We start from the raw sequence: 26,752 nt of genomic DNA, 5'->3' as shown, positions 1-26,752 counted from the left end.
GAAGACATCAGAAAGCCTTCTGTATTTTTGTTTTCTTGTCAATCTTAAATGTCGGTATTAGTAATCTAAAAATTTTGTATTTGAATGAAATTTTGCTTTTTAATTTCATCCACATTGATGTTTTTTTTTCTGAAATGTAATTTTACATCCTCCCCCCCCTTTTAAAAGTAAAATCTACTTATGTTAAACCTTTAATGAACACAAACGATTAGTAACCATCGCGACGAAAATTTGACTTCTTAGTAAATATTAAAACAACGAGCTAGAGTTATTCTTGTCATCATGACAATCTGAAAAATCAGAGCAACATCAGCTTTGTTCAAGTAAGGGTAGTAAGCATTCGCAATTGTTCAAAAAAAAAAAAAAAAAAAGAAAGAAAAAAGAAAAAAAAACTTATTTTTTTCTGGAAGAATAAATATTGTCCTGAATAATATTTAAGCAACGCACTTCAAAAAATGTAAAACATGTTTTTTAATTGTAAAGACTATTTGTACAAGCTTGATTCGCTCTGAAAAGTATGGAATAACACAAGTACATGATTTCTTGATTAAAACACTCAAAACCTGCAGTTAATCACAATATTGATATATTTAAGCTATTTCCAAAACAGTTAATTAAAAATAAGTATTTTAACTTTTTTTTCATTGTTTCTGGCAATAAATAAAAACTTGAGGTAAAACACAGGAATTATGACACAAAATGTAAGCTAGGAAATAGTCTTTAATAAAAATAACATTAACCACCATTCGTATTGCTGCGCTGGAAAATAAAAATTATGCTATTTTGTTTCTCACGTAATGTTTTAAAAACTGTATAATGTACATGTCTTAAAAGAAGGAGTAATATTGCGACCCCATAAGAAACGTTTCACGATTCTATTTGGGGACAAATTATGCATCGTTTTCCTCCTTAGGAAGTTTTCTAAAGAGAAATACAGTAAAATCCTATTACAACATATACTAATGCAACAAAATACTTGTTTCAACCAAATAAATTTCCAGTCCCCATTCTGAAATTCGATTGATTTTACTGTACATTATGAATTACATGTTCAATGTGTATCTACCTTCTAAAGAAATTTGACGAGTCTGGCTCTTAAAGACACAAATAATTTTCAAAAACGTTTGTTGAGCTGTGGAAAGCACTTTATGTGTGTACCATTTGTAGTAACATAAAACACATGTAAAAACGATGCAAAATACCTAGTATCTGGAATACGATTTAATCTATATATAAAAATATTTTTCTAATGGAAGGGAAAAATGTCAACTTTTCGCATTCGACAGCATTGTAACAATGTTCATTATATTGTTAATAAACAATTTGACTCAGAAATATCCCTTTCAAATCTATTTCTTTCAAACCACAAATTTGAAAAAAAGCAGATGTTGCTAATTTAACAGCTAATATCACGCATCTACATGGATTCACTTTCAAAAGCACTTGATTCTTCAAGAAAGCCTTAAGAAAAGAGGAAAGAAGAAAGGACGTCCAGCAAAGGTCATTGAGGGGAACTAATGAGAGGGTAATAAATCTTACACCCCATTAACGCTCACCCCTCAAAAAAGGGAGGTTACTATAAGGGGCGGGGCGAATGCAAAAAGTGAACGTATTTTGAAATTTTTTTCAATAGTTAGAACCCGATATTTGTTTAAAAAATGATCGCATTGTTTCAAACAAGATCTCAAAAGAGAGTTGGAAATATTTTGCATGTCAGGGCGTTTTTAAAATTTCGATAGCACGAGTTGCAGATATTTTACAGAGCGAAATGTCCAACAGTACCTCGTTTTTGAAGAAATTCATTTTTTCCTCGAATTTTAAAAAATCGAAAAATGGACACATCAAAAAAGTAAAAACTAAAAGACACAGACATGGTCTTGAAAAATACTCAGAAAAAAAATTGATCCAAAAACTTCACAGGAATTTGTAAAACAAGCTCCAACTTTCCCCCTCGGTTAACATTAGATCCGAATCTTTCAGACTCTCAGTGAAGAGCACCCTTAACTATCTGTTACATATTTGTTTCCACATACAATTTTCCTGTCATTAATTAAAAGATTTTGAACTTGGAGCCAATTTTACTATGCTGAAATCGGTTTTAAACCCAATACTTTCTTCCATACTATGTTGCGATTCACAATTTTATCCCAATCGAGATTTTTACTTGGAATAAGTACTTTTAGTGTAGTTGGTCACTTTATACCAGAAAATGCTACATACAGCATGCTGTCCATAAAAACTGATAATCCACAAACCACCCCTACAAATTATAGCAACAACAGTCTTAACAAAATATAAATAGTCTCAAGACATTTGTTTTTTTCAAAATAGAATTTAGATGCGTGATTTAAAAAAACATATAAAATTATTTGAAGTGGTAGAAAGAAGATAAATAAAATAAGACGGATCAAGCAATAGTTGTGCTTTAAAAAAAAAGCCTTACATCGACTTGCATAATGCTTTTGAATTTGTTTTTAGCCGTGCGATTGAAATTAGCCAAAGTGGCTAATATCAGCCAAACCTGGCAACCCTAAGCAAGTTTAAAATTTCAAAGCGAGAAGAGACAAATTTTCATTGTTATGGTTGCAAATCGTCTGCCTTATGAGTCAATTCACAATTTTTTTCAAGGCTTAACTCAATTAGACTTTGTATTAAAAAACTTTTTTTTTTGTAAAAAATTGCGTTTTTACAGAAAAAACACAGATGTAGATGAACTTAGCAAGCTGAACTACAATTAATTCCAAATTACATCCAAATCGTAAGAGCCGTTTTCGAGATACGAAATATATACATACCCACAAGAATTGCTCGTTTAAAGATATCTTAATATATAAAAATCAATGTCCTGAGATAACATATATATATATATATATATATATATATATATATATATATATATATATATATATATATATATATATATATATATACATATATATATATATATATATATACATATATATATATATATACACTTATATATATATATATACATATATATATATATATATACATATATATATATATATACATATATATATATATATATATATATATATATATATATATATATATATATATATATATATATATATATCAACGCACAGCCAAAACCACTGAAGCTTCAGACTTGAAATTTGGCAGGCATGTCCGCATGATTACGAAAGTAACCACTAAGAAATTATTTTTCGAAATCTCAATTCGTTCGGGAGAAATTAATTAAAACCCATTAATTTCTGCGAAATTAAAACCTGTCATTGAAATTCAAATTCCTTATTTTCAAAGGCTTTCCTCCATTCAAATCATTATTCAATACTTCATCTCAACTTTTGGTCGATAGCGAACTATAAATTTGATATTGTTTTTGTTTCTCACGTGATTCTTCGAGGCTTTTCTCAAGTCAAATCATGATGTTTCTGTCAATTGCTTTCATTTTTTCAAAAACTAGAAAAGAAGTTTTTAAGAACATCATCACAGGCGGACTATCCTTTTGAATTTAGAAGAGTGCAGTTTCCTGTTAAAGTTTGCTTTGCAATAACCATTAATAAGTCACAAGGACAGACATAAAAGTAGCAGGGATCCATTTAAGAGAAGACTTTTTTTCACACGGCCAATGTTATGTAGCTTGCTCCAAAGTCAGTTCATCAAGCAGCTTAATAATTTTGGCACCAGAAAAAAAAACTAAAAATGTTGTATACAAAGAAGTTTTTGCTTAAACATAGGTATATCAATAAAATGTGGATGGCCTGTGTTTGCAAAGATAATCAATACCTTAAAAGGATCGTTAATAACAGTTAAAGATCGGTTAAGGACAAGGGTATATATGTAAGGAGTCCAGGGGCCCCGGGATCCTCCCCAAATTAGAAAAAGTTATAGGTAATAAGTAATTGTGCAGTCCAGTCACATTAATGTGATCACCACGTACTTTCCACGTCAAAGTTAAATAATCAATCACAGAAGGCAGGTGGCAGCACAGTGCAGTTGAGCGTATATAAAGGGTGTGTGAGGGCTTCGGAAAACATTTCAATTGTTGGCGTAATGCAGAAGCGATTTATCCGACGTCCAAAAGGGCATGATCATTGGCTTTCAGACCAAGGGTGCAGGCATTTCCGAAATAGCCGAGTTTGTGAACTGTTCGCGTGCCGCCGTGGTAAAAGTGTACCGTGCATGGCAAAATGGGACTGTCCAAAATCAGCTACGTGGCAAATGTGGTGCACCACGGGCCATAGATGACAGAGGCGAACGACGGTTGCGGAGATGCGTTCGGGGAGATAGACGGGCTACCGTTGAGCAACTGACCACCAAAATGAATGAAGGGGCTACCAAAAGTGTCTCAGAAACTACTATTCAGCGAACATTGCTGCGTCTGGGCCTCCGAAGCAGATGCTTGGTTCGTGCACCTATGGTGACTGCTGTATGATAGGGGATTTTCGAAACTAGGTGCACCAAACACTGTTAACCCCTGCTAATTCCATTACCCGAGCAATGCCGGGTACGGGAATGCTAGTAAGATATAAAAGCCATTGTTAGGAAAATTCGTAGCCTAACAACAGCAATATTAAAAGTAATCACAATTTAAAATTTTGAATCAAGGCTTCTCTGGAGCAAGCATGAGATTTATTGCTTTCTTAGGAGTTATATCCTCATCTTTATACATAAAGGGCTATTTCTGTCCAGATGTCCGGTGTAAACTTCAAAACTACTGGAGGATTTTAACCATTTTTTTCACCATAGATTGCTACATTATCAGGGAGCAACTTAGGGTATAATTTATTCCTTAAAAACTTAGTTCTAAAAAGTTATGGTGGAAAACAGTAAATTTCATGTAATTTCCCCATTAAATGATTAAATTCGCAACTCCAATAAACTATAGGGGGCGCAGCAGCCACTGTCTAATTACGGATGAAAAAAGGTAAAACAAGCAAATCCCATAACTTATAACTTGCTTTGACGCTTAGTGAATGACAGTATGACAGTACTTTTTCATCGTGTTTGTGAGAAGCTTCCTTTTTTATTCTTCTGAAATTACATTACACCATAAACTGCTTGAAGCCTGTAATTTACCCCAAAGAAAACACGTGGAATGGAATGCTTTACCTTTTCTTTAGTACTATTAACCACTGCTAGGTAGCGTATTGGAGCTCTGGAATTGCGAATATAAAACCCATTGTTACAAAATTCGTTGCCTAACAACAGCAATTAAAAGTAATCATAATGAAAATTTTGAATCAAGGCTTCTCAGGAGCAAACATGAGTTCAAAGTTATTTAAACATTCGGAAATTCCACTTTTTGCACCCTTAAAAAAAACATAGTAGAGAGCTTTTTTTTCCTTTACAAGTGTGTACTATTTAATTAAATAAAGTGCATGTTTTTTTTAGTGATCTTTGTTTTTTTTAGTTCATGTTTGGGAAATTCTTCAAATTTTTATATGCTTAAATTCGTGCTTTCGTTTCTAAATGAATATTCGTTAGTTCTTTATACTTATTGCTATTTTACTTTTATGGGTAAGGAAGAAGCTCGATTTTTAATCACGTCAAAGCGGCGTGTTTTGAGTTCTTTCAGTTAAAATAGAAAATGAAAGAAAGTAATGATTGTTTCTTACAACTATTACTGACCCAGGCAACGCCGGGTATTTTTGTTAATTATGAATAAAGCTTTAAAAATCATGCAGCTTTCATTATTCTAGTTAGTTTTTGTAACTAATGAAGATAAAATGTTAATAACAGAATTGAACATACAGTGATAAATACCTTGTGAAGATTCTTTCTGATCTCGCTTTATGCTTTCCATCTTCTAATGTTTGATATTCTGTTCTACCACTAACCATATGAAAAATACAGAAACGATAAATCAAAATGACACATCATTGATGATAATTATTATACAATAAAAATATTTATCAAACGAAAATTTTTCATTCAAAGATAAAAAATATTTTATTAAAAATGTCAATAAGAGTTGTTGAAATACAAAAAATGAGTGAATAAATAAATAAAATAGGGTAAAAAAAAATTAAAAGGGGAATATTTTCCTAATGGACAATTTAATCAAGATGAAAAAAAAATAAATAAAAATTTTTTTTCACACAGGGAAAACATATAAATTTGACAAATATTTTAAAATGCTGGATAAGGGAAATAAAATATTTTTACATTCACATCCCTCAAGCTAAAAATGTTAGTTTGCTCTTTTGTTTGAACACGCTAACCTCAGGAACTACTGGATAAAATTGAAAAATTCTTTTTGTATTGAATAGTCCATTTATTGAGGAAGGCTATAGGCTATTAAAAAAAAAAAAAAAAACTTTGACCGAAATAATTGCAAATTAAATGTTTAATTGTTTAGTTCCATAAATTCCTAATAGATGGTGGGCTAAGTTTAGTTCTATGTACTCCTAATAGATGGCAGGGTAAGTTAACTGAGGAGAGGGCCTTTGCCGACAGTGTCAATAGCTAGGAGGAACCATGTCGCACGGCTCAGACGTCTGGCGCTAATGAGGGACTGTTGTGGTCAGTAAACTGATTTTTGAATGTGCTTTTTTTCCCCCCAGATATTCAGGTATATAATTTGATTTTGTAGGATTTTTCTATTGGGGTTTGTTTTCCTTATTTCTTCAACGTTTGTTTTTGTTATTATAGTTGAAGATAGTTACTTATCGAAGCAATATTTTGATTTGTTGTATAATTCAATTCCAGTAGTTCTTTATAACATTTTTATTCAGTATTGTTCATTTGGCAAAACATTTTAAATTGCTGAAAAAACCCGTTTCACTCGCTAAAGGGGAGGGTTACGGTAGTTGGTTGCTTAGCGCGTTAAGCCATGAACTATACAGTTGAAGGATTATTTTGAGTTTTAAAGCTGCTGTTAATCTTTTTATGTATTTTGGCAAATAAAATTCCAAAAGAAACTTTAGTAGGTTTTTTTGAGAAGTTTTAGTTAAAAAAGGGGGGGGGGGAGTCGGAGAATTTTGCTTATTCAATAGACTTCCTTGAAATTCCTAGTAGGGGCATCGCCCTGCGGGTACTGTTAGTCATTGATAAAAGTCATTTTGAAAGTATTTTAAAATGGTTTTTCAGTTTTAGAATAAGTTGTCAGTCTAAAATTTTCGGAATGGTTGGAAATTTTGTATCACCCTTGCTATAGTAAATGAGTGATACAGAAAACTCTTTAAAAACTTTAGTTATGGAGCCTTGGTAAGGTGACACTCACTTAACAAGTTTACTTGTTCCCTAGGGCTGTCGAGTTATTGAAGTTCCACTGTGTTTTGCTTTTTGGGTCAAGTTTTCCTTTTAACAAGCTCTTTTTACACATTATATTTTGCTACTTGCTTCTTCCACAAAATGTTTGTGCATTTATAACACTTTTTTTCTTTAAGATAAGGCATTTCTAATAGCACATAACCTTTTTTTGTGTCTTGATACATTCCAATTTTTTATTTGCTATAATTTTCCAATATTTTGATTAAAACTTCAGTATAATTCCGGCATTCCCAGTACGTAAAAAAATTCCAGAACATATCGTAAAAAAATTCCAGAACATATCCAGTATTTCAAGCATGTCCAATATCAGTTGATGCTCCAAAATTGTAAAAATTAAATTGAGAGTGTCTACCACTCTTTTTACAAGTAAGAAGGCAACTTAGTTTTATCTGAGAAATTAGCAATTATCAATTCCAAAGTTTTTGAAGAAACATATAAAATAATGAATTACCTATATCGAAACTTAGATCCCAAACTAAATAGCAAACGTCTGGTTGGTGCTCTTGGTACATGCAGGCGAAAAAAAGTATGGTGTTCTACACAAGATTTCCAAAGATTTTTACAGGATCGATAACTCAACATGTTGAAGCCTAATAAACTGTCATAGGTTTCTGTCTAAAATAAGGTATGTTTTATTTAAAAAAGCATAGTTACATTTGACAAAAACAAGGATGGAAATTGAAAAAGTAATAAAGAATGTTTAAAGGGATACTTACTCCTTCTCTACGCAGTTGAATGAAAAATTGTTTACGTTTAAAAAGAAATTTTGACTATTTTTGCCCTGAAAGAGTAAATAAATTATTTTTAATAATAATTCAATTGTAGAAAACAGCGCATAAACTACTGCAATTTAAAAAAGTTTAAGCACAAGAAACTTACCAGGAAAATGTATTAATTTTCAAATTATTTTGGAAGACAACTAAACCTGATGAAGTTACACCAAGTTGAATATCAGCATTTGTTGAATCCTGAAAGTAGATTTCATATTCAGCAAGGAGATAAACACAGAAAAACATCATGTCAAGCAGTGCTTAAATTTTGAATCCATGTTCCTCACTAGTATTATCAAGTTTTAGTTGATGGGTTAATTAGCCTTTTTCCAACTAATCTAAATAACACAATACAACTAATTATACTCTTCAGAAAACATGAAATTTTGATAAAAAGCTTCAAAATGCTAGAAGGTATGAAGCAGTTAGTTATTGCCCTAAAATGAATATCTACAGTATAACCTTATTTGTCCAGACTAATCGAGACCAAAGGCAATTCAGAGAATAGAAAATTTGGATATTCCGGGCAACATGAATACTAAGCATAACAAATTCTCAAACAGAGTTTATTACAATTAAAAAATAAAGTTTTGTTACAAAGTTACATGTTTTTTCGCCACTTTATCCAGACACTGGTGAAATTTTTTGATTGTGCTGATACACTGGTCTAATCTTATCACACACTTTGCTCTAAAAAAAACTTCAGCTTAGATAAACTTGTAAAATTTATGCAAAATAAGATCTTTTCCAGTGATCATCCTCCAACTCGCTGTTTGTTTTCTAATTATTGAATGTCACATGAATCTCTTAATTAAAAAATAAATTTAAAAAATATAAAAAATGTTTAACGTCACTCTTTTATACCTAATTCAACCCAAATCGGATACTTCCACTTAAATTTGCAAAATTAAAAAATCTTTAATGACATTTACAATGACTTAAGTGTCTCACACCATTTAAAAAGAAAAAAAAAGTGTTTTTAAAATAGTGCAAAAGCTAAGTTAACAATTAAAAAAAAAAAAAAAAAAAAAAAAAATTAATGAAAGAATTTAAGATAAGAAGCAAGCAATTTCTGTATTTGAGGATGGTCCATTAATGCAATCACGATTTTTGTAAATGTTACACTTGTGTCTTTTTCCTTGTTGCTTTTCTTCTTGCTTGGTAATATTAAGAGTCAATTCAAGTTGAAGGGGTGAAGCAATATTCTGCTCCCACAAAAGGAGGCAAGAAACTCTAGCAGTAATTTTTGTGAAAGACATATTCCCGAAAATTAAAACTGAAAATTCTTTGTGTCAATGGAATACTAAATTAAATCTAGATTGATTCACTCTATTTATAGGGGAAATACATGCATATATTATTCTATCAAATACTCAAGGCATCAATACCATAATCCAGCAGTACAAAATTGAGCCAGAATATGAATTCTGCTTACCCTTACCCTTGCCCTATGTAAATCAACCCCATACATATCCAATCTTTTAGCGTGATCCAGAAAGTTATATTCAGCATCCGCAGGTGTCTGTCCTCTGTTTCAAAGAAAATAGAACAAACATATTCATTTAATAATATTATGTAACACATGTAATACTTACATCTAAACAAGTAATACAATTTAAAAAATTGTAAATGAATTCCTACTTAGGTAAGTTTGCGCTGTGTGAAAATCAATTTTATATTGCTTTAAAAGTTGGAAATAATGCTTATTTCAAAGCTTCAATACAAATTTTAATAAAAGCAATGCTCATCAATGACCATGATCAACAATGAATTTCCAATTGAAGGCTTACCCACATTTTAGCACAGCATGAAATTAGTTAAAAATAATTCTAATTCACATTTTAATTACCTTGGTATGTATTGGAACGAAGTTTACCTCCTGTAGAAAAATCGGGTGTTTCAATAGATATTTTATTCTAATTTTCGCAAGCATTTTTTTGCCCTCATATTAGAGAATTTATGCAAAATTAAATATCCAAAATGATTTAAAATATAAAGGTTTTATGGCACACATAGCACCTATTACTTTCAATGATGATAATTACAAATACAGTAAGAATAAAATCATACTTATGCAACTTGTGCAATTCCATAATCTTTTTCTCCATCTCTTCAGATTGGTTAGGAATTAAGCGCAAATCTGATAAATAGCCATTTTTATGCTCTTCAGGATTGAAATCGCCAATTTCAGCTAAAAATATTTCAAATACAAATTTAGCTTTTGATAAATATTGCATTGATTCACATTTAGAAAAGTTAATGGGATGGACAATGTCTAGCAGTATTAAATACAAAAGTAGATAAATAAAAAAACATTCATCCTAGCTGGAAAGAAAAAAAAAAGATATAATATGCATCATATTTTGTTGGTTATGAAGAGTTTTATTTTTCAAAGAACTAAAGGATGAATAAATGAAGAAAATTCTACAATATCGTTTGATAGGGTCAATCTCTGAAGAGATTAGTGCCAAAACTAATTAACGACAGCTCACATGGTGATGCACGTGTATACCAAGTTTCTTTCAATTACGTTTTGAGTTCGATCGCCCTCAAGAAATCCGTCAAATACATGCTAAACAGAAACAGATGGGCAGATAGCTTCCAAAAATGGTTAAGATGGATTCAGTGCACCTTAAACCTTTTTAATCTTTCAAAAATACGAAAATTTTCATGAAATCAATAGCTTCTTCTATGCTAATAAATAGAAAGTAATCGAATGATGATCACTTTTCATCTTTATCATTTGACTCTTAGATTGTTAACATTTTGTCTATTAGTCACAAACAAAACTGGGGTTCCTTTAAGTAAAAGCGCATCCTAAGGGTTACATGGACTAAAAAGTTTGTTAACCGCAGGTATTGATAATATGAAAATTTGCTAACAGAAATTAAATAAAATTATAAATATTATTTTGAAAAGAAGAAATTGTAATGCACCCAAACCTGTTTTTAAGCGATTTTTTTTTCGTGAGAATTTTTTTCGTGCCATACATTAAAATTTCAATCATTATGGGATTCAATTGACGAAATTATTTTTAAAACGAGTGCGAGGTAGTATCTTCTAAGTGACAACATGGGCAACCCAATGGGAAGTCACTGTGACCTCCCAAAAAATTCTCTCTTCAGGAAATTTTGTCCGAATACTCGGCAAAAATTATCACTTGGTTTGTTTTGATTTTGTTTAAATAATAATTTTGTAAGTTTTTGGGTTATTTTCTATGTGAGACTTTTTTTATGCAGTCCTTATCCACCATTTAAAATATATTTTTTAACTGTGTTGCGAAACCAACTTTTCAAAGCTACTCGTGAAGTTTCGAACAATTTTTTTATACCGTCCCTATCCACCGCATAAAAACAGGTTCGGGTGCATTAAAAACGAAATCAGTAAGCGATCAAATTGCTCATCAGTGCATCCTTACTAAAAATCATTCTCAACAATAGCAGTTTTTAATGAGTTTCCTGTAGAGTAATACGTTCAACACAGTTAAACTGAAAAGTGTTATTCAGTTTACTTTAAAGCATAGATCCAGGTTTGAGAAAAAAGAAGGTGAAACTTCTGAGAAGCCTAAGACAAATCAGGATGCTATAATTAATTTTTCTTGTAAAACTTTTTTGCTCAGTCTAGATTTTTTTTCTCAAAGTTAGTTAAACAAAATGAGAAAGGTTTGAAATTTGGCGCTCTTATTGTTTTCAATTTCTCTCAATTGTGCATCTTATTGTCAGTATAGTGGCTTTAAATAAACATAAAATTACAATTCAATTTCATTTATGTCAACTCTAAATCTTCAGAGAAAAACAGTTTATGAGTTCTTTAAAAAAAGGTTGGCATCTTTAATTCATATATGAGAGTTCAGGATACAGTTGCTAAAAAATAATTTTTGAATTAGGGGAGTGGGGAGGGGGGAGGCATGCAAGAATAAAAGCAAATCAATGTAAAGTAAAAAAAAAAACTATCTATTCTTTTAAGGAATGATTTATAATAAATACTCACACTGAACAGCATAACTAGCTAGTAATACAGATGTTGCAGAAGGAACTATAAGTTTTCCATCAAGTATATCCTTCTTTAATTGTAGAAAGAAGTGATACCTAAAATTCAATTTGTATTGAATAATTAAATTTGCATACTTTTTTTTTAATGTATCGTAAAACTGCATTGAGAAGCTATCAAATTAGAGTTATCCAAAGAAATAAAACACTGAAATATCTTCTTTACATTAGCAAAGAAAATGGCTTAAAAGTAGATTTCTCAAGCACCGTTCTCAAGCAAAGAAAATGAGCATGTCTCAGAAAAACAAAGCTTTTTAAATGGAAGAACACAGAGTTAGGTTCAGGAATTTTTTTTATTTCTTCTAAAAAGCAGAATATCGCACAGCAAATTATGTCACCTTTCTTTTGTTCCACCCTCCATTTTATTCTTTTTCCGAGTCTGTTTGAAAATAAAAGCAACTAGAAAATACCAGTGACCCCAGAAACTGTCCGTCTCCCTTTTTATACATATACTTTTGCTAAAGGCCAAGATTCAGAAAATTTCTAAGTGGCCAGTGGCCACTAGACCCAAAATACTTAGTGGCCACTATCTCGCCGAGTTTTGAAGTATAAAATGGGGGAAGGGGGTATTTTTGCTGCTTTTATAAAAAAAATAAATAAATAAATAAATATATAGAGCTTCACAAAGTAAATTTTAAAAGCTATAAACATGCATTTTGCAAAATTTAAGTTAAAATACGTTTTTATTTCTTTATTTTTCTTTTTTCAAAATCAATTGATAAACAAATCCATGAGAAGAACTGCATTTTCGATGAAATAGTTTTAGTTTATTGCAAAGCCTCTAAAGCAGTGAGAGATGCAATTTTGCAGATAAAATTTCCCTTTTCCAGAAAATAAGTAAAAAAAAAAAAAACATTATTTCTGGCACTTTTTATGTTATTTTTAGTAGTTTGGATTGAGATTAGCATCCAATTCTGTTTTTGGAAACTTAGGCAATTAATATTCTTGTCTTCTTCCATCTTGCGAATGACCAAACATGGCGACTATGCGAAAAATTTAAGATAATAGATTTTTGAATTTATTGCATAAAAGTAATTATTAATAATTAAAAACCCTCAAAAAACAATAATTTGGATGAAAAAATCAGCTTTTAGCCCATTAGCGTCCAAAGCATTAAGGATAAAATATAAAGATAAAATTTGAAGGAAAAAATTTTGAATTTTTCAAGAAAATAATTAATTATCCAGGGGGAAACAATAAGGAACTTTTTGTGGGATGTTCAATAGTTTGAATTGTATTGCAATAGACATCTAATTCTGTTTTTGGAAACTTAGGCACTTAGAGAATCTTGTCTACTTCCATCTTGGAAGTGACCAAATATGGCGACTGCGCTAAAAATAAAGATTTAGGTTTTTGAATTTGTAGTATAAAAATAATTATAAAATAAAAAATCCTCATTAAACATCAATTTAATTGAACTGTTATAGTTTTTAGCACAGTAACATCCAATGCAATAAGGATAAGATGAAATTTTAAATACAAAATTTTTCATTTCTCAATAAATCTATTTTAAATAATTAAAATAATAATAATAAATAAATAAAATGCTTCACAGCACAATTTGCATTATTTTCATTAGTTTGCATTTGAATAAACACCAAATTCTAGTTTGTTTTTGGTAACTTAAGCTCTGAAGTATCTTGCCTACTTCTATCTTGTGAGTGACCAAATATGGTGCCTGTGTTTCACTTGTAACTTGAAAGTATTGCCGTTCTGGTCAACAAAAAAAAAAAAAAAAAAAAAAAAAAAAAAAAAAAAAAAAACGATCTTCCCTTGATCACCTCCTCCCCTCCTCTCAGTGTTTATCCTCAGGAGTATGCTTCCAAAGTGATTTATTTTCTTCTACCCTATTGAGTTTGCATAATTCTTGTTCATCCCAAAATTTTTTTTGTTAGGAATAACATGGGGAAAAATGGCGACTGAGGACGTTTTTTTAAGTTGCCACTTTTTCAAACTAGGTCGCCATGTGGCGAGTGGCGACCGTGAATCTTGACCTTTAACTTTTGCTGTAATTAGAAGCTCCTCAGAATCGTCAGGGAGAGAATAGAACTACAAGGCTGTATAATCTTTTATGTGTAGTGTGAGTTGATAAATCAAAAGTAAGTTTGATTTGAAGAAAAGCCTTGGAAAACAGATTAAGAGCCATTTGTGCTATTCCTCAGATACACTCCACTCTCCTCAAAAGATAAGTCAAAATTTTATTAATAAGATTCTACTTTGCAGGCAACACAAATGTATACTGAAACATAATGCAACATTTGTCCATAAATTGCTGTTCAGTGAAACCTCTCTGAGCGGCCACCACTCTTGAGCAACCCGTTAAAATTTGGTAGCTCAGAGTGGGTGGTCGTCGAGGGTTTGATCACTAACTCAAACTGTAGTACAAATGATACAATTCAACACTAAAATTATTTTTTGAGAAAAGAAAGAAAAGAAAATGCTTTATTTCATGATTTCTACTTCCTAGGAAAAAATGATTCAATTTGTGTTTGTTTACAATTTTCCAGCTTTATCGAAACAAATTTTTTTTCTTTCAAGTTTGTTTTTAACTTGTAAAAACGAATCCCGAATTGAGTCATCAGCTACGGCTCCTGAATTAGCAATGATGTTGCCAATTTTCTCCGAAGTTTGCTGAGTTGAAAACATGACTTTTTGTTTATTACAAATAATGTCAGGAACTTCATCATCAAAATCCGAAGTAGCGCCAAAAAGGCACAAAAATAAGGTGATAGTCCTCAAAATGTCCCCCACCCCTTTCATTACTAAACATAGAAAACACCTGGCCGTTTTCTAAATTGAAAACTAACAGTAAATAAAATTAAAAACCGAAATGGAAGAGTAGCTACCAGTATACACGGCAAATGTTAATATTTCGAAGCCCAGACAGGCAATAATCCTGCAGCTCAAAGCAGTTTGAGCGGCCACTTTGAAGGGTTGAGTTAACATTGTGCGAATAAGTCAAAAATTTTGTGCTGAGCGAAACTGACCACAAACAGGAGTGGCCGCGGAGAGGTTTCACTGTACTTGCTAAACAGTAGTTTAATTTGTGAACATTGTTTGAAAATTTTAATTGCTGTGGGGGGGGGGGGGACACAAAAATTATTTTATTTGGTTATTATTTTTTCAACATAAAATTTGAAAAAAGAAAACAATGGGTTTGTTTCCAAGATTTTAAAAGTTTTTTTTTTGAAAGAGCAAGTTTAAAAACATAGGATATGACCATTTTTTGATAAATTTGTTTATGTTTAATATTTTTAAAAAAATACTTAAATCAGATCGCTTTCATTGTTTACGGCTTCTGCCGATGACATCACAAATGATGAAATGCCATTCAGTATTGCCATTCACAGTGCAAAATATTTAATTCACATCTCTACTCACGTGTATTGGCAACAATATGGTTGATAGCAAGCGTAGAGCGCAATATTTAATTTGTTGCTTGATTATCATAACGTGGAAATGTAGTAGAAAGATGTGGCAAAGTGCATCATTTGTGACGTCATCAAGACCACGCCTTGTTTGAAAATTCGGACATTTTAAAAACTTAACTTAAAAAAAAAAAAAAAACTGTTGGGAAAATGAGAGTATTTTCTCGGTCCATGTTATTATTATCATTTTTTTTTTTTTGCTCATTCCATCCATTTCAATGACTAAAAGTAGTACTTTTGACTGAAGGAAACCACCCATTTTTACTAATCAGGAACAGTATTTTTGACTACCACTCATGTAATAAGTTCTTTTTTTCTTTGGCCCTTCAAAATCTCTAACTGACATTTTATGTTTCTCTTATTATTGTCTCCTCCCCCCCTCCTCTTATGTTGGCATTTTCAATAGTAATTTGTACTGCATTACTAAAAATTAGTAAAAAGAAATTATTCTAAATAATAGCTACATACCTTGTGTACTCTTCATGTAATTTGCTAGGGTCACAAACATAAAACTTAACTCTAAAATACAGAAGAAATGGAGGTCCCACTGTAATGACATAAAACAAAAAATTAGAAAAACAATTCAAACACATATTATGTCTATAAAATATTAGAATTAAATAAAAAGTAAATTCTGCATGCATTCACACTAAACAGAATTTAAAAACTTTTAATTAAATTTTATTATCAAAGTATCATTCCATATAATAAAAAAATTATTAAATAAAAACAAAAAACCCGACTGTGTAAAAACCAAAAAAACTAAAAAAAAATGTATAAGCCCAGTAGTTAAGAATGTAATAAGTACTACTGAATAACTACACCATTGAAATAGTTCTATAACCGTACAACAGATAAGACAAATCATAAATTCAAAAGCAGAATAGAAGGCTCAACAGTCGGGGTCCATTCAAATTTTACGGGGTTCCTTGAATCAGAAAGGAAGGGGCCCGACTGTTGATCCTTCTATTCTGCTTTTGAATTTATGATGTCTTATCTGTTGTACGGTTATAAAACTATTTCAACAATGTAGTTATTCAGTAGTACTTATTACATTCTAAACTACTGGGCTTATACATTTTTCTTTTTAGTTTTTTTTTTGGTTTTTACACAGTCGGGTTTTTTGTTTTTATTTAATAATTTTTTATTTTACACTTTTTAGTTAATTTTCATTGACTTAGTTATAATGATTATAAGGCAGTACATTTCGCAACCTTGTCATTTCATTGAGAAAGTTTGTATCGTGAGGTTTATTAAGTAACTTGCAGTGGTCTAAACTACTGATAATTAGTCCCTCAAGGAACCTAATTAGGCTTAAAGCTACATGTGCTTGACCTACATGTTAAGTCAACCACATCACAGCTATATAAACAGTCTGAATAACTCATGATGATGCGAAATCGGAAGCGTCCCCCCCCCCCTGTCAATCAAATCTTTCTCACAAAACTAAAAAAGCCTCTCAAGAAAGTACGCGTCGCAAAACTCAATCCTTTGAATCAAGGCAAAAACAAATGCAACATATGTTAGCGATGAAAATCCAACTAGTAGACTTTCGGTTTTTGGGTGCTTGTTGCATGGGTTTATTTTGATGAGGACTACAATCTGAGTGTCTTGCCTTCGTTACGCATGATATATTTTTTATTACAGTACAGAATACATATAAAGAACACATGAAAGAATTTACATCACATAGAGGGGAAAGTACACTCAGAGCGAGGGTGTCTTGACCCACCGCCTCAAGTGGGAGAAGCAATCGCTCAGACCACTTGGCCACTGAGACCCCAATTAATCGACTTAGTAAACAAAAAATTCAGGCAGTGAAAACTACCTGCATTTGTCGCATGCAGGTAGCGTGCGACACCCAGCGTGCACTGATCCCAAACTGACAAAATGGCAATTGGTTTTCCAAATGGTACTTTTGATTACTATAATGTGTTAAGTGACACTCCCAAGGTTAAGACAAATCGATTGACATAAGAATTACCAAATATGGCCAAGGTATTTAGCCAGTAGAACGCCACATAGAAACGGACATACATACATATTACCCTCTACACACATTATATAAACACATTACCCTCCTTAAAAACATTTATGTCACTATCCTAATGTTACAAAAGTTGAAGTACAATGTCAGAACATTTTTTTTACTATAGAAGCAGAAAGATCTACAATAAATGATTGAAGTAAAATACTTTTTTTTTGCATTGAATGCTTTTTCAAATTTTTGTATGAAACAATTTATAATGCTCAGAGCATTTTAAAGAATTAGTTTCTTGAAATAAAGACTGTTCTCATTCTTACAAATAAAATATGAATCATACAATTCTGAAAAGAAAAATACAGTTTGTGGGTCAAAATTTTAATAGCAGATTCGATTCGCTTATCAGAAAATAAGACATTTTTGAATATGAAAATTGAGAAGATGAATTTAGTTTGTGTATGAGAGAAAATATGCAAAACATAAAAAATCAGATACAAGAATCATTTTCACAGAACTTTATGAAACCAAAAAACTCTGTGTCACAGGAAAGCTTGTAGATAAATTTCTCTTTAATAATACCATTATAATTACTATTATTAAATGGATTTTTTTTAAACTTACATTTAACTTGTTTTCGAATAGGTTTTGTTGCATCTAACCACCTCTGTAGGGAAAAAAGCAATATTTTCAGTTTATAATTAATCAAGACAGTTGTTTAAAACATAATATTGATAACAAATTTAACTATTGTTTAAATTTCTGTAATCAATATTAGCTTATGTTGCATTTTTTTCACATATTTCATTTTTTAATTAACTAGAGTTGATTTTAAATTAAACAGCCAAAGTCAAATGCAAAAATATATTGATATGTTGTACACTTGATTTGCTAACAGAAAGAATTCAATATGATTTGTACCTATAAAAAAATAAAGTAGCTCATAATTTTTCTAAGAGTAGTTTAGTTTTTAAGTTTTTTAAGAGTAGAGAGAGCCTCATTTGCTGTGAAAGTTCATAGTATAAGTATTACTTTTGTTGAATTTATCATTTTTATAAGTAAATAAGACAGATATGAACAAACACCCATGCTTATTATACATATTCTCCCATCTATGGGCAGAGGCGTAGCTAGACCCGACTTTCGGGTGTGTGTGTGTGTGTGTGTGTATGTATGTACATTTTTTTAGTATTAAAAAAAATAAGAGGGAGGTGAATCTTACATACTTTGGAATGGGGTGCCCCAATTCCGATACAAACAAAACAAAAGCAAAGAATTTTTTATTTTTTTAATGTTATGGAAAGTTCAACTTTTTTTCTTTTCCCTCCATTTAATTTAAAGTGAAATTTTCTAGCAACGTCTTGTCAAAACCAGTCTATCCAAATCAGGGGGAAATCAAACATTTGATGAGCGTGTTCCGTTCATTTCAGAGTGACTGCTTAATTTAGAGGCTAAAACACATCTACAAAAGCTGGCATCCCTGAAAGCTAATAGATACTTCCATTTCCGCCTGTAAACTGGATGTTTGACTTTCAATCTCATCGGTGGTCAGACTATAAGGACTATTTTTACTAACTTGGTTTGCACTAAAAGTATGAAATAAAATAAAAAAAAGACTTCTTGAATTATAACCCGCAAAAAATGAAATTGCTTTTCATATCGTTATATTTATATGTTGCTTTTTATGTATTTACATTTATGCTAATTCTAAAGCAGTTAATAAAATTTGAATAAAAAAAGTTCGGGAAGAAATATAGGCGGTAGAAAGTTATTCGCTCAAATGCACACCATCTGTTCTCCTCTCAAGTCTTTATTTTTAATTTTAATAGCTGCTTTAGAATTTACATAAATATCTATTTGAGAGAGCAACAGCAATTTTCGGGTATTATAAACAGAAGTCTTTTTTATTTTCTACTTTTTAATCTGAACCAAGCTAATCGAAATAATCTAGATTCATTTTGTTTTTTAAAAATTTTATTCATGTAATGCAATGCAGTTTTTCTTTTGAATTAAAATAAAATTACCTTCAGAAGGGTCCGATGGGACTAATGCTGCTTTGCAGATTGTACTTTGTTTTCTGCAGACGACGTTAACTTTCTCTTTTTAGAGCAATCCTTTTCGTCATTTTATTTTTTTCTTTGGATTTAAAAAAGCTTGTTATCGGTTTTGCTCGCTTCATTATGCAACAACTTTCACTTAGAATGTACTTTTTTAAACAGACTGTACGTTTCCAAAAGAATACGCAGTAAATACTGGCTGAAAAATCAATGTGATTGCAATGGATACTCTGGTTAGCAAAGGTCGTTTTGACTATGATCTATCACACACACGAGACCAGACCAACAAAAACCTCTATCGTCTTGAATTCCGGTTATGCTATCATTTTCGGATTCGAAGCCCAATGATTTTTAAAGCAGCAAACGAAAACATTTTCCTTGACTCAGAAACAGGGGAATTGTCTTCAAGAGCTGAGGAGGCAGGGGAAAAAAGGGAGAAATGCGTTCTACGAATAGGCTTTCCGGGAAGATTAATTAAAGGACAGTCGTTTCGCGCACTTTCTTGGAAGAAGAGTAAAGGGGTGAAATTCACAGGTTTGACATGCAAGATGAACATTTCAAGTTCATGGTTAAAGGTCATTTAAGTTAAAAGCTATTTCGCTCTGTTATCTGGATTAGTACTGTTCTTTGGTTGCTCTTTTTCTTAAAATTGTGATTCCTTAGAAAACCGAAATGATAAGAGTGAAAAAAAATGTATAAGTTTTTTCCAAGTGTTGAACAAAGGAAAATCGTAGAATACTGGCCAAGTTAGATTTGCAGCAATTGCTAACCTCAAAAGGATAAATAATGAATCCAAAAAAAAAAAAAAAAAAATCAGAGACCAAAAAGCAATGAAAGACTTTTTCTTGAAAAAGATATGCTTAAAGTTTCTTTTGCTGTCAAAATGATTCCTTAAACTCGCAATAAAGCACTTAATAATGTAATAATAGAATAAATACCTAACAAAACTAATAAAGAGGAATTTTCATCAAGAGCACATATTGTCTTTAGTATCGATTTCAAATTTTCACCATCATATTTAAAATTTCTATAAAAAGTTTCTTAAAGCCCCTGTATTTCAAAACCTCTTTATCTCGATTTTTGTTCTTTAATGTGAAATTCGAAATATACAGATTCGATTGTATGCAATATTCCCACTGCGCGGCTCATAAAATTAAACATATTTAACAATTTGCAGAATCTATAACAAAGAAAGGCTGCATATACGTGGATTTAACAAATCACTCTCATTTCTAAAGCAAAGTGTCAAATTTCACTCAATTATCAAAAAATTGTCTCAGCAGAGGGAGGCTTCTTCATGCTTGAGGGTCACACATGGAGCAGATTTTCAATGGCATTGGGGGGGGGGACGAAGTGAATTTTTGATCTTTGTTACTCAAAAAAAAGTCGTTTTGATTTTTTTTCTTTTTCTTTTTTTTTCTTTCTCTTCCCTTTTTTTTCTCTCTTTTTTTTTTTGAGACTAACGTTTCAGGGGGGGTTTGTCCCCCAACCCCCCCCCTTAGCTACGCCCCTGTCTATGGGGAACTATGTTTAAAGTTCAACACTACGTCTGAAAGTTAAAGTTCTGTAGATATTTTGCTCTAATTTTCATTGTTTAAAAGCTTACCTTACACTACTAAAAATAAAAAGATAAATTTGAAAAATTATAATCTTGTTTCTTCCTCAAACTAATTTTAAATATCGAAACACTTTGCATTCTATCTCATGGATAGGAGCTGACAGATGGATATAAAACTAACTTGTACAAAATTACATAACATTCCCAATTTCTTAAAAAAGCCTGATGTTAACCTTTTCATTGCTGTACCCCATTGAAGTATCTTTTATACTATTTTAAGGGTCTAAGAAGATTGTGCATAAATGCAAAAACATACAAACTAAATTGGCAAAGTTATGAATCCCTACACACATATTGAATTTAATAGCAAATGCTTTTGGAAACAGATTATTACAAAATAAAAAACTCATTTCATCTACATCGAAAAGGGCTTTTTTGTAGTAAGTTACTGCCCTGTAGCCAGGCGGTAACTTACAGAAAATACCATGCCTTGCCTTCAATCTTCGAGTTGAACTGAACCATTGCTTCAGTCAATCGTCTGGTCAGTGCTTATTTTATATTAGCTACCAGTGTGTTTAGCACTCTTGGCTTCCTTAAGAGGTTTTCCACCTCCAGCTCAAGCTCTTCCTATTCCGGGTTGATGAGTGCTAACAAGCACGAAACTGCAGTCCTTGGATGGAATGACTGAGCTGGCAGTGCATTTCATGTAAAAGGGCTTCTTGTTCATATATCTTATTATAAGGCTTGGCAATTACTTCTGAAACAATCATTCACTTAGATTTGCCTGGTTTGGTATAATGCATCTTAAAACGTTGAGAACAAAACTTTGAAGCAAAACTGAGAAAAACAATGTATCATATTCCACACAAAGATTTTTTGAAATTTCTTTTACCTTCTCCACAACCAACAAATACCACAATCAATGATAAAAAAAATTTGCCAAGCAACACTAATTAAACCACAGTAGTAACACTTTTTGAAAATGAGCAACTTCCTTAAATTCAATCCTGAAGTTTCTTAAAGTTCCACTTTATGAAGGCATTTCTTGATGGTCTCTTGATGATGATGCATAAAAGTAAGTATGTAAAATTCAAACTGGTCCTTACTCTGATAAAGCCTTATTATAATTATTACTTTAATGTTGGTTTTCATCTCATTGCTTTAAAATGCATGTTTCATTTTTCTATCACAGAGATCTCTATTGTGCAAAATCACTGTGAACCATTGGGGAGCAGAGCAGAATTCACACTGCAGTTGAGGGGGGAAAAAATCTGCTGGCTCCAAGGAAGGCATGAAAACAACCCTTAACTCCAGAAAGAGAAAAGCACCTCAGCTTCTATTCAAATGGGTATTTGTAAAAATCTTGTACTTTTTCTAGATTGGACAATTAAGAAATGGGAATCTGAGTTGAATTAAGCATTTTCTCAATAATTTACTTGAAGATAAGAATGTATGAATCAAATTTGCAGATTTCAGGAAAATGCACTGGAGTCATTCAATAAGAACTGTATGAATGATAAAAAGATAAGCCAAAAATGCATAAACTGTGCTCCACTGTGCCCACACACACACACACACATATATATATATATATATATATATACATTTTTTCAAAACATAATATATATGAAATACATACAAAACAAAGACATACAAAAAAAAAAAAAAACACGTACTGCACTACACACTAGGGTGGTTCGAAAAATACATGTAAAAAAAAGTTTCTCCTAGATAATGGGACACCTCTCAATATTTTTAGACTTGTGGATAGCAATATACTGGAAGAATTTTAGCTTCCTATTTCAACTGAAAGAGGGTGCTCAATAGGGTGGGCCGAAATAAGCCGAAAAATTTTTTTTTTCGAAATCAATTTTTGGATAGCGCGCAAAAGTTGCGTGATGAGCTAGTTAGCACTCACAAAAAATTTCTTGGATATTAAAAGATATCTAGCCGGCGCTATTTGACGCTAAAAACCCGAAAAAAATGAGAAAAACGAATTTTTGTCGAAATTTTTTAAAAAAACTAAATTCCAAATATTTTGCTGGAATGCACCGAAAATGTTATATAATGAGCCAATTCGAGCCCATAAAATGTTTCATTGATTTTAATGAGCATTTAACCGCTCCTTTCGGACATCAAAAAATTGGAGAAAAATGAAAAAATATTGACTTTTTTTAAAAACCATTGTGAAAATTATTTTTCAAAATTAAATCATAGACTAATTAATTAAATAGCACTATTAATTATAGTAATTATTATCACGCAATAATATCATACATTTTCTAGAATAACATATAAAGATAATAAAATTTTGAAAAAGAAATCTTCAAATTTGATTTATAATACCTCATGCATAATGAATATTATTTTTTGGAATAATTCTGTCCCTTGTTATCAAATGATGGAAGTTCTTTCCTAGCTTGAAGTTTGGCACGAATGTATCCATCTTGTGCAGTTTCACCACGAACTTATATTGCAGCTTCGGTTATTAGTTTCACACAACGTATCACAGCTTCCGTGTGACAGAGAAATTTCTCGAAACAGCTGTAGGCTGTTCTTTGCACATTTCTTTCAATTGTTGGTCTTTTAGTTTGCCCAATGAACTAAATCAACATAATCAATGGCTTCAAAATTGAGTTTAGGACGCTTAAAAAATCGTAACCATCCGAGCTCTTCGTTTTCTTATTTCTAGAGTTCAGAATGCACCTAACAGCTAAATCCCGAATGTATTTTCTTGAGTCAAACAACATTGTCAACAGTAGCTGTTCAGGATGAGCGAAATATGCAATATTCTCTATTTGTCAAACATATATAAAATAGTAATAACATAATCTTAGGAATAATAGAAGCAGTTGAGCGCCGTTTATTATCCAGGAGAAACAATTGGAACCGAAGATTAAAAAATAGCATCTTATGTAACTATTTTTTATTTGAGTGTGTGCATTTTTTTTTTTTGAATTGGCGTACAAATGTCGCATAAAATTGATTGAATTTTTACTGTTTTTTCTAAGTAACGTATTGTGTAACATTTCAGTATTTACTTATTTTGAAACTACTTTTAAAAAAAAATTTTTCTTCATTTTTCCCATGTGTCAGTTTTAAGGAGCGTAGCTAAATATTCTACGAAATGTATAAAAGTCTTTGAGAATTTCAACTAACTTCAAACTTTTATTTTCAAACCCCCCCCCCCCCTTTTTCTTTTCTTTTCTTTTTTTTTTTTTGAAAAAAGTGCATTTTTGCCCTTTTTTTCAGTTTTTCAAGGTCAAATAGCGCCGGCTAAATATTAAACAAATTTAGCGAAATTTTTTATGGGTAATAACGGGCCCATATAGCAACTTTTCCGCACTATCCAAAAACAGATTTCCAAAAAAAGTTTTTTCGGCCCACCCTAGTGCTCAACCCCCTCCCCCAAACTTCAATAGTATGGGGAGGGGGATTAAAAAATACATCGAACTGGAAAAACAATGTTACATACAGTAGAAGACCGTTATAACGCCGACCTATATAACGCAATTCTCAATAAACTGCACAACTTTTCAGAAGTAAACAACAGGTTTTGAAGCTTAAAAAAATCCCTCTGTTTTGCTTTACAAAAATAAAAATTGCTATGCAAATTAAATTTTGAAAGTTTTTCATCTTTCCATCTTAATTCATAGCTTTTAAATTTAGAATTAGTAATCATAATAAACAAAAAATACCAGATGGCTCTTGAAAGTGCAGCTGTTATGCAAACCATGACCCTAGCAGAAGTGCAGGATAATGCACTTTCTTTTGATTGTGAAACAGATTTATTTAGGAATAACTAATTGTAGTATTGGTGCTTCAATATTAATTGCAGATAAAACTCATTCTGAAGTGCTAATATATAGATATATTCTGAAGGTTAATTTCAAAATTTGTGAAATGATCTATATAACGCAAAATCCTGTATAACGCAAAAGCTGTAGTCCCAAGGTGTGCATTATAATGGTCTTCTACTGTATTATAATATAAGCGTAGAAATATGCATATACATTGCAATAAAATAATTATTTACTAAAGAACAGCTGGGGAAATTAAATATTTCTCAATTTGTGGCATTTTCTATGATACGGTTAATGTTAAATTAAGGGGTCATTGAGCACCGTCTTAAAATTTGAGTAAGAAGCTAAAACTTTTATAGCATAACACTATTAGTAAGTGTAAAAAAAAAGGGGGGGGGTGTCCTGGACTCTAGCTGAAAAAAGTTTTCTTGAACCACCCTACTACACACACACAAATTGTCAAATACAATGCGGTATACTCGTTATACTATAAAGGATGCTTTGGAAAAGCAATAATAATACTTTGAGTTTAACTCTTGCCAGTTTTTCATTAAAAAGAACTACAGCGAAGCATTGTTTATATGTTTTGGAAGGAACTGTATGGAAAAAAGCATACAAATGAAAAAACGTTTAATAGGTATAGGTTAATGTGTGTTACTCTGCAGGGGTCAATTTTAAAAAACGTATAAAAGAGAAACGTATTAATGGTGCTTCACTGTATCTACAATTAAGATTTTTACATGAAATAGCTTAAAATTAAAACTTAACGCTTACCATTGTATCTGATGAGTGATCTGTTTCAGAAAATTGTAAACCAAAATAATCTCTTTCATTTAACTCTAAATGTTGGAAAACCATGTCTAATATTACTTCGCCCTTGCTTCGTTTCTGCAATAAAAATTTAAAAAAATTTTGCTTATTACATAATAATATTAATTATATATAAATTCAAAAAGAATAAAGTAGTTATAGAAAAATAAAAATACAGTAGAGTCTCGAAACCCAAGTCTCTGTTTAACTTGAGAAGCTTTATTTATATTTTAAGATATGTTTTACAAGCTAAAAAAAAACTTTTTTCACACCAAAATCTTTTAGTATTTTAAAACTTCTTCCGCTACATGCAATATGGCACTAAAAAAGTATTGAGACGTATGTGTCAGCAACTCCTGCCAAGTCGTTCAAAATATTTGTTGATTACTAGAAATGGATAAACAGATGCCTTGGATTTAACTCAATTAGTGATGTAAAATACGCAGTTATTTACTTTTAGGGGTAAATACCCAGGGTATATGCACTGGTAAATACCCAAAATGGGTACATACCCAAAAAATAGGGGGGAAGGTAATTTAATTTTTAATTTTTTATTTAATTTTAAAAACGTTAATCAATTTAATTAATTTTGGGTAATTTAGTAAATTTGGATAAAAACCCATTTTGGGTATTTACCCAAATGGGTAAATACCCAAAATGGGTATTTAGTTGGGTATTTATTTCAAAAATTTATATTCAACTAAAATACTTTTCTGTATATATTCTACTATGTATATATATAAGGTCTATTCCAAAAGTAATGCAATTATTTTTTTTAAAGTAATTTATTGAATAAATTTGCACAAACACTTAAAATTCCTCAAAGTAATGTCCTTCCGCTTCTGCACATTTCTTCCATCGTCTCTGCCATGACTGGTAAGTGCCCTGAAAGGCATTTGTGGGGACCTCCCATAGGTCTTTGTCACGGCTGATTGGATCTCTTCTAGGGATGAAAAATGGGTTCATTTCAGGCCTGCTTTAATCTGGGGGAACAAAAAGAAGTCTGCAGGAGCAACGTCAGGACTATAGAGGGCAG

At 31.3% G+C, this 26,752-nt stretch overlaps 1 protein-coding gene across 1 annotated transcript in view; it reads right to left on the bottom strand.

Annotated features, from left to right (window-relative positions):
• LOC129216145 (tyrosine-protein phosphatase non-receptor type 4-like) overlaps positions 1 to 26,752 on the bottom strand; it is a 150,534-nt gene that overhangs the window by 17,418 nt on the left and 106,364 nt on the right. The window contains 11 exon segments of the mRNA XM_054850305.1: positions 5,740 to 5,820; positions 7,712 to 7,875; positions 7,977 to 8,018; positions 8,020 to 8,041; positions 8,140 to 8,228; positions 9,472 to 9,559; positions 10,101 to 10,221; positions 12,021 to 12,118; positions 15,976 to 16,054; positions 18,113 to 18,155; positions 25,681 to 25,794. Coding sequence (XP_054706280.1) covers positions 5,740 to 5,820; positions 7,712 to 7,875; positions 7,977 to 8,018; positions 8,020 to 8,041; positions 8,140 to 8,228; positions 9,472 to 9,559; positions 10,101 to 10,221; positions 12,021 to 12,118; positions 15,976 to 16,054; positions 18,113 to 18,155; positions 25,681 to 25,794 — 941 coding nt within the window.

The sequence above is a fragment of the Uloborus diversus genome, chromosome 1 (genome assembly GCF_026930045.1).
Source record: "Uloborus diversus isolate 005 chromosome 1, Udiv.v.3.1, whole genome shotgun sequence".
NCBI classification, from domain to species: domain Eukaryota; kingdom Metazoa; phylum Arthropoda; class Arachnida; order Araneae; family Uloboridae; genus Uloborus; species Uloborus diversus.
The sequence above is the reverse complement of the archived record's forward strand: the minus strand, read 5'-3'. Positions and strand labels throughout refer to the sequence as shown.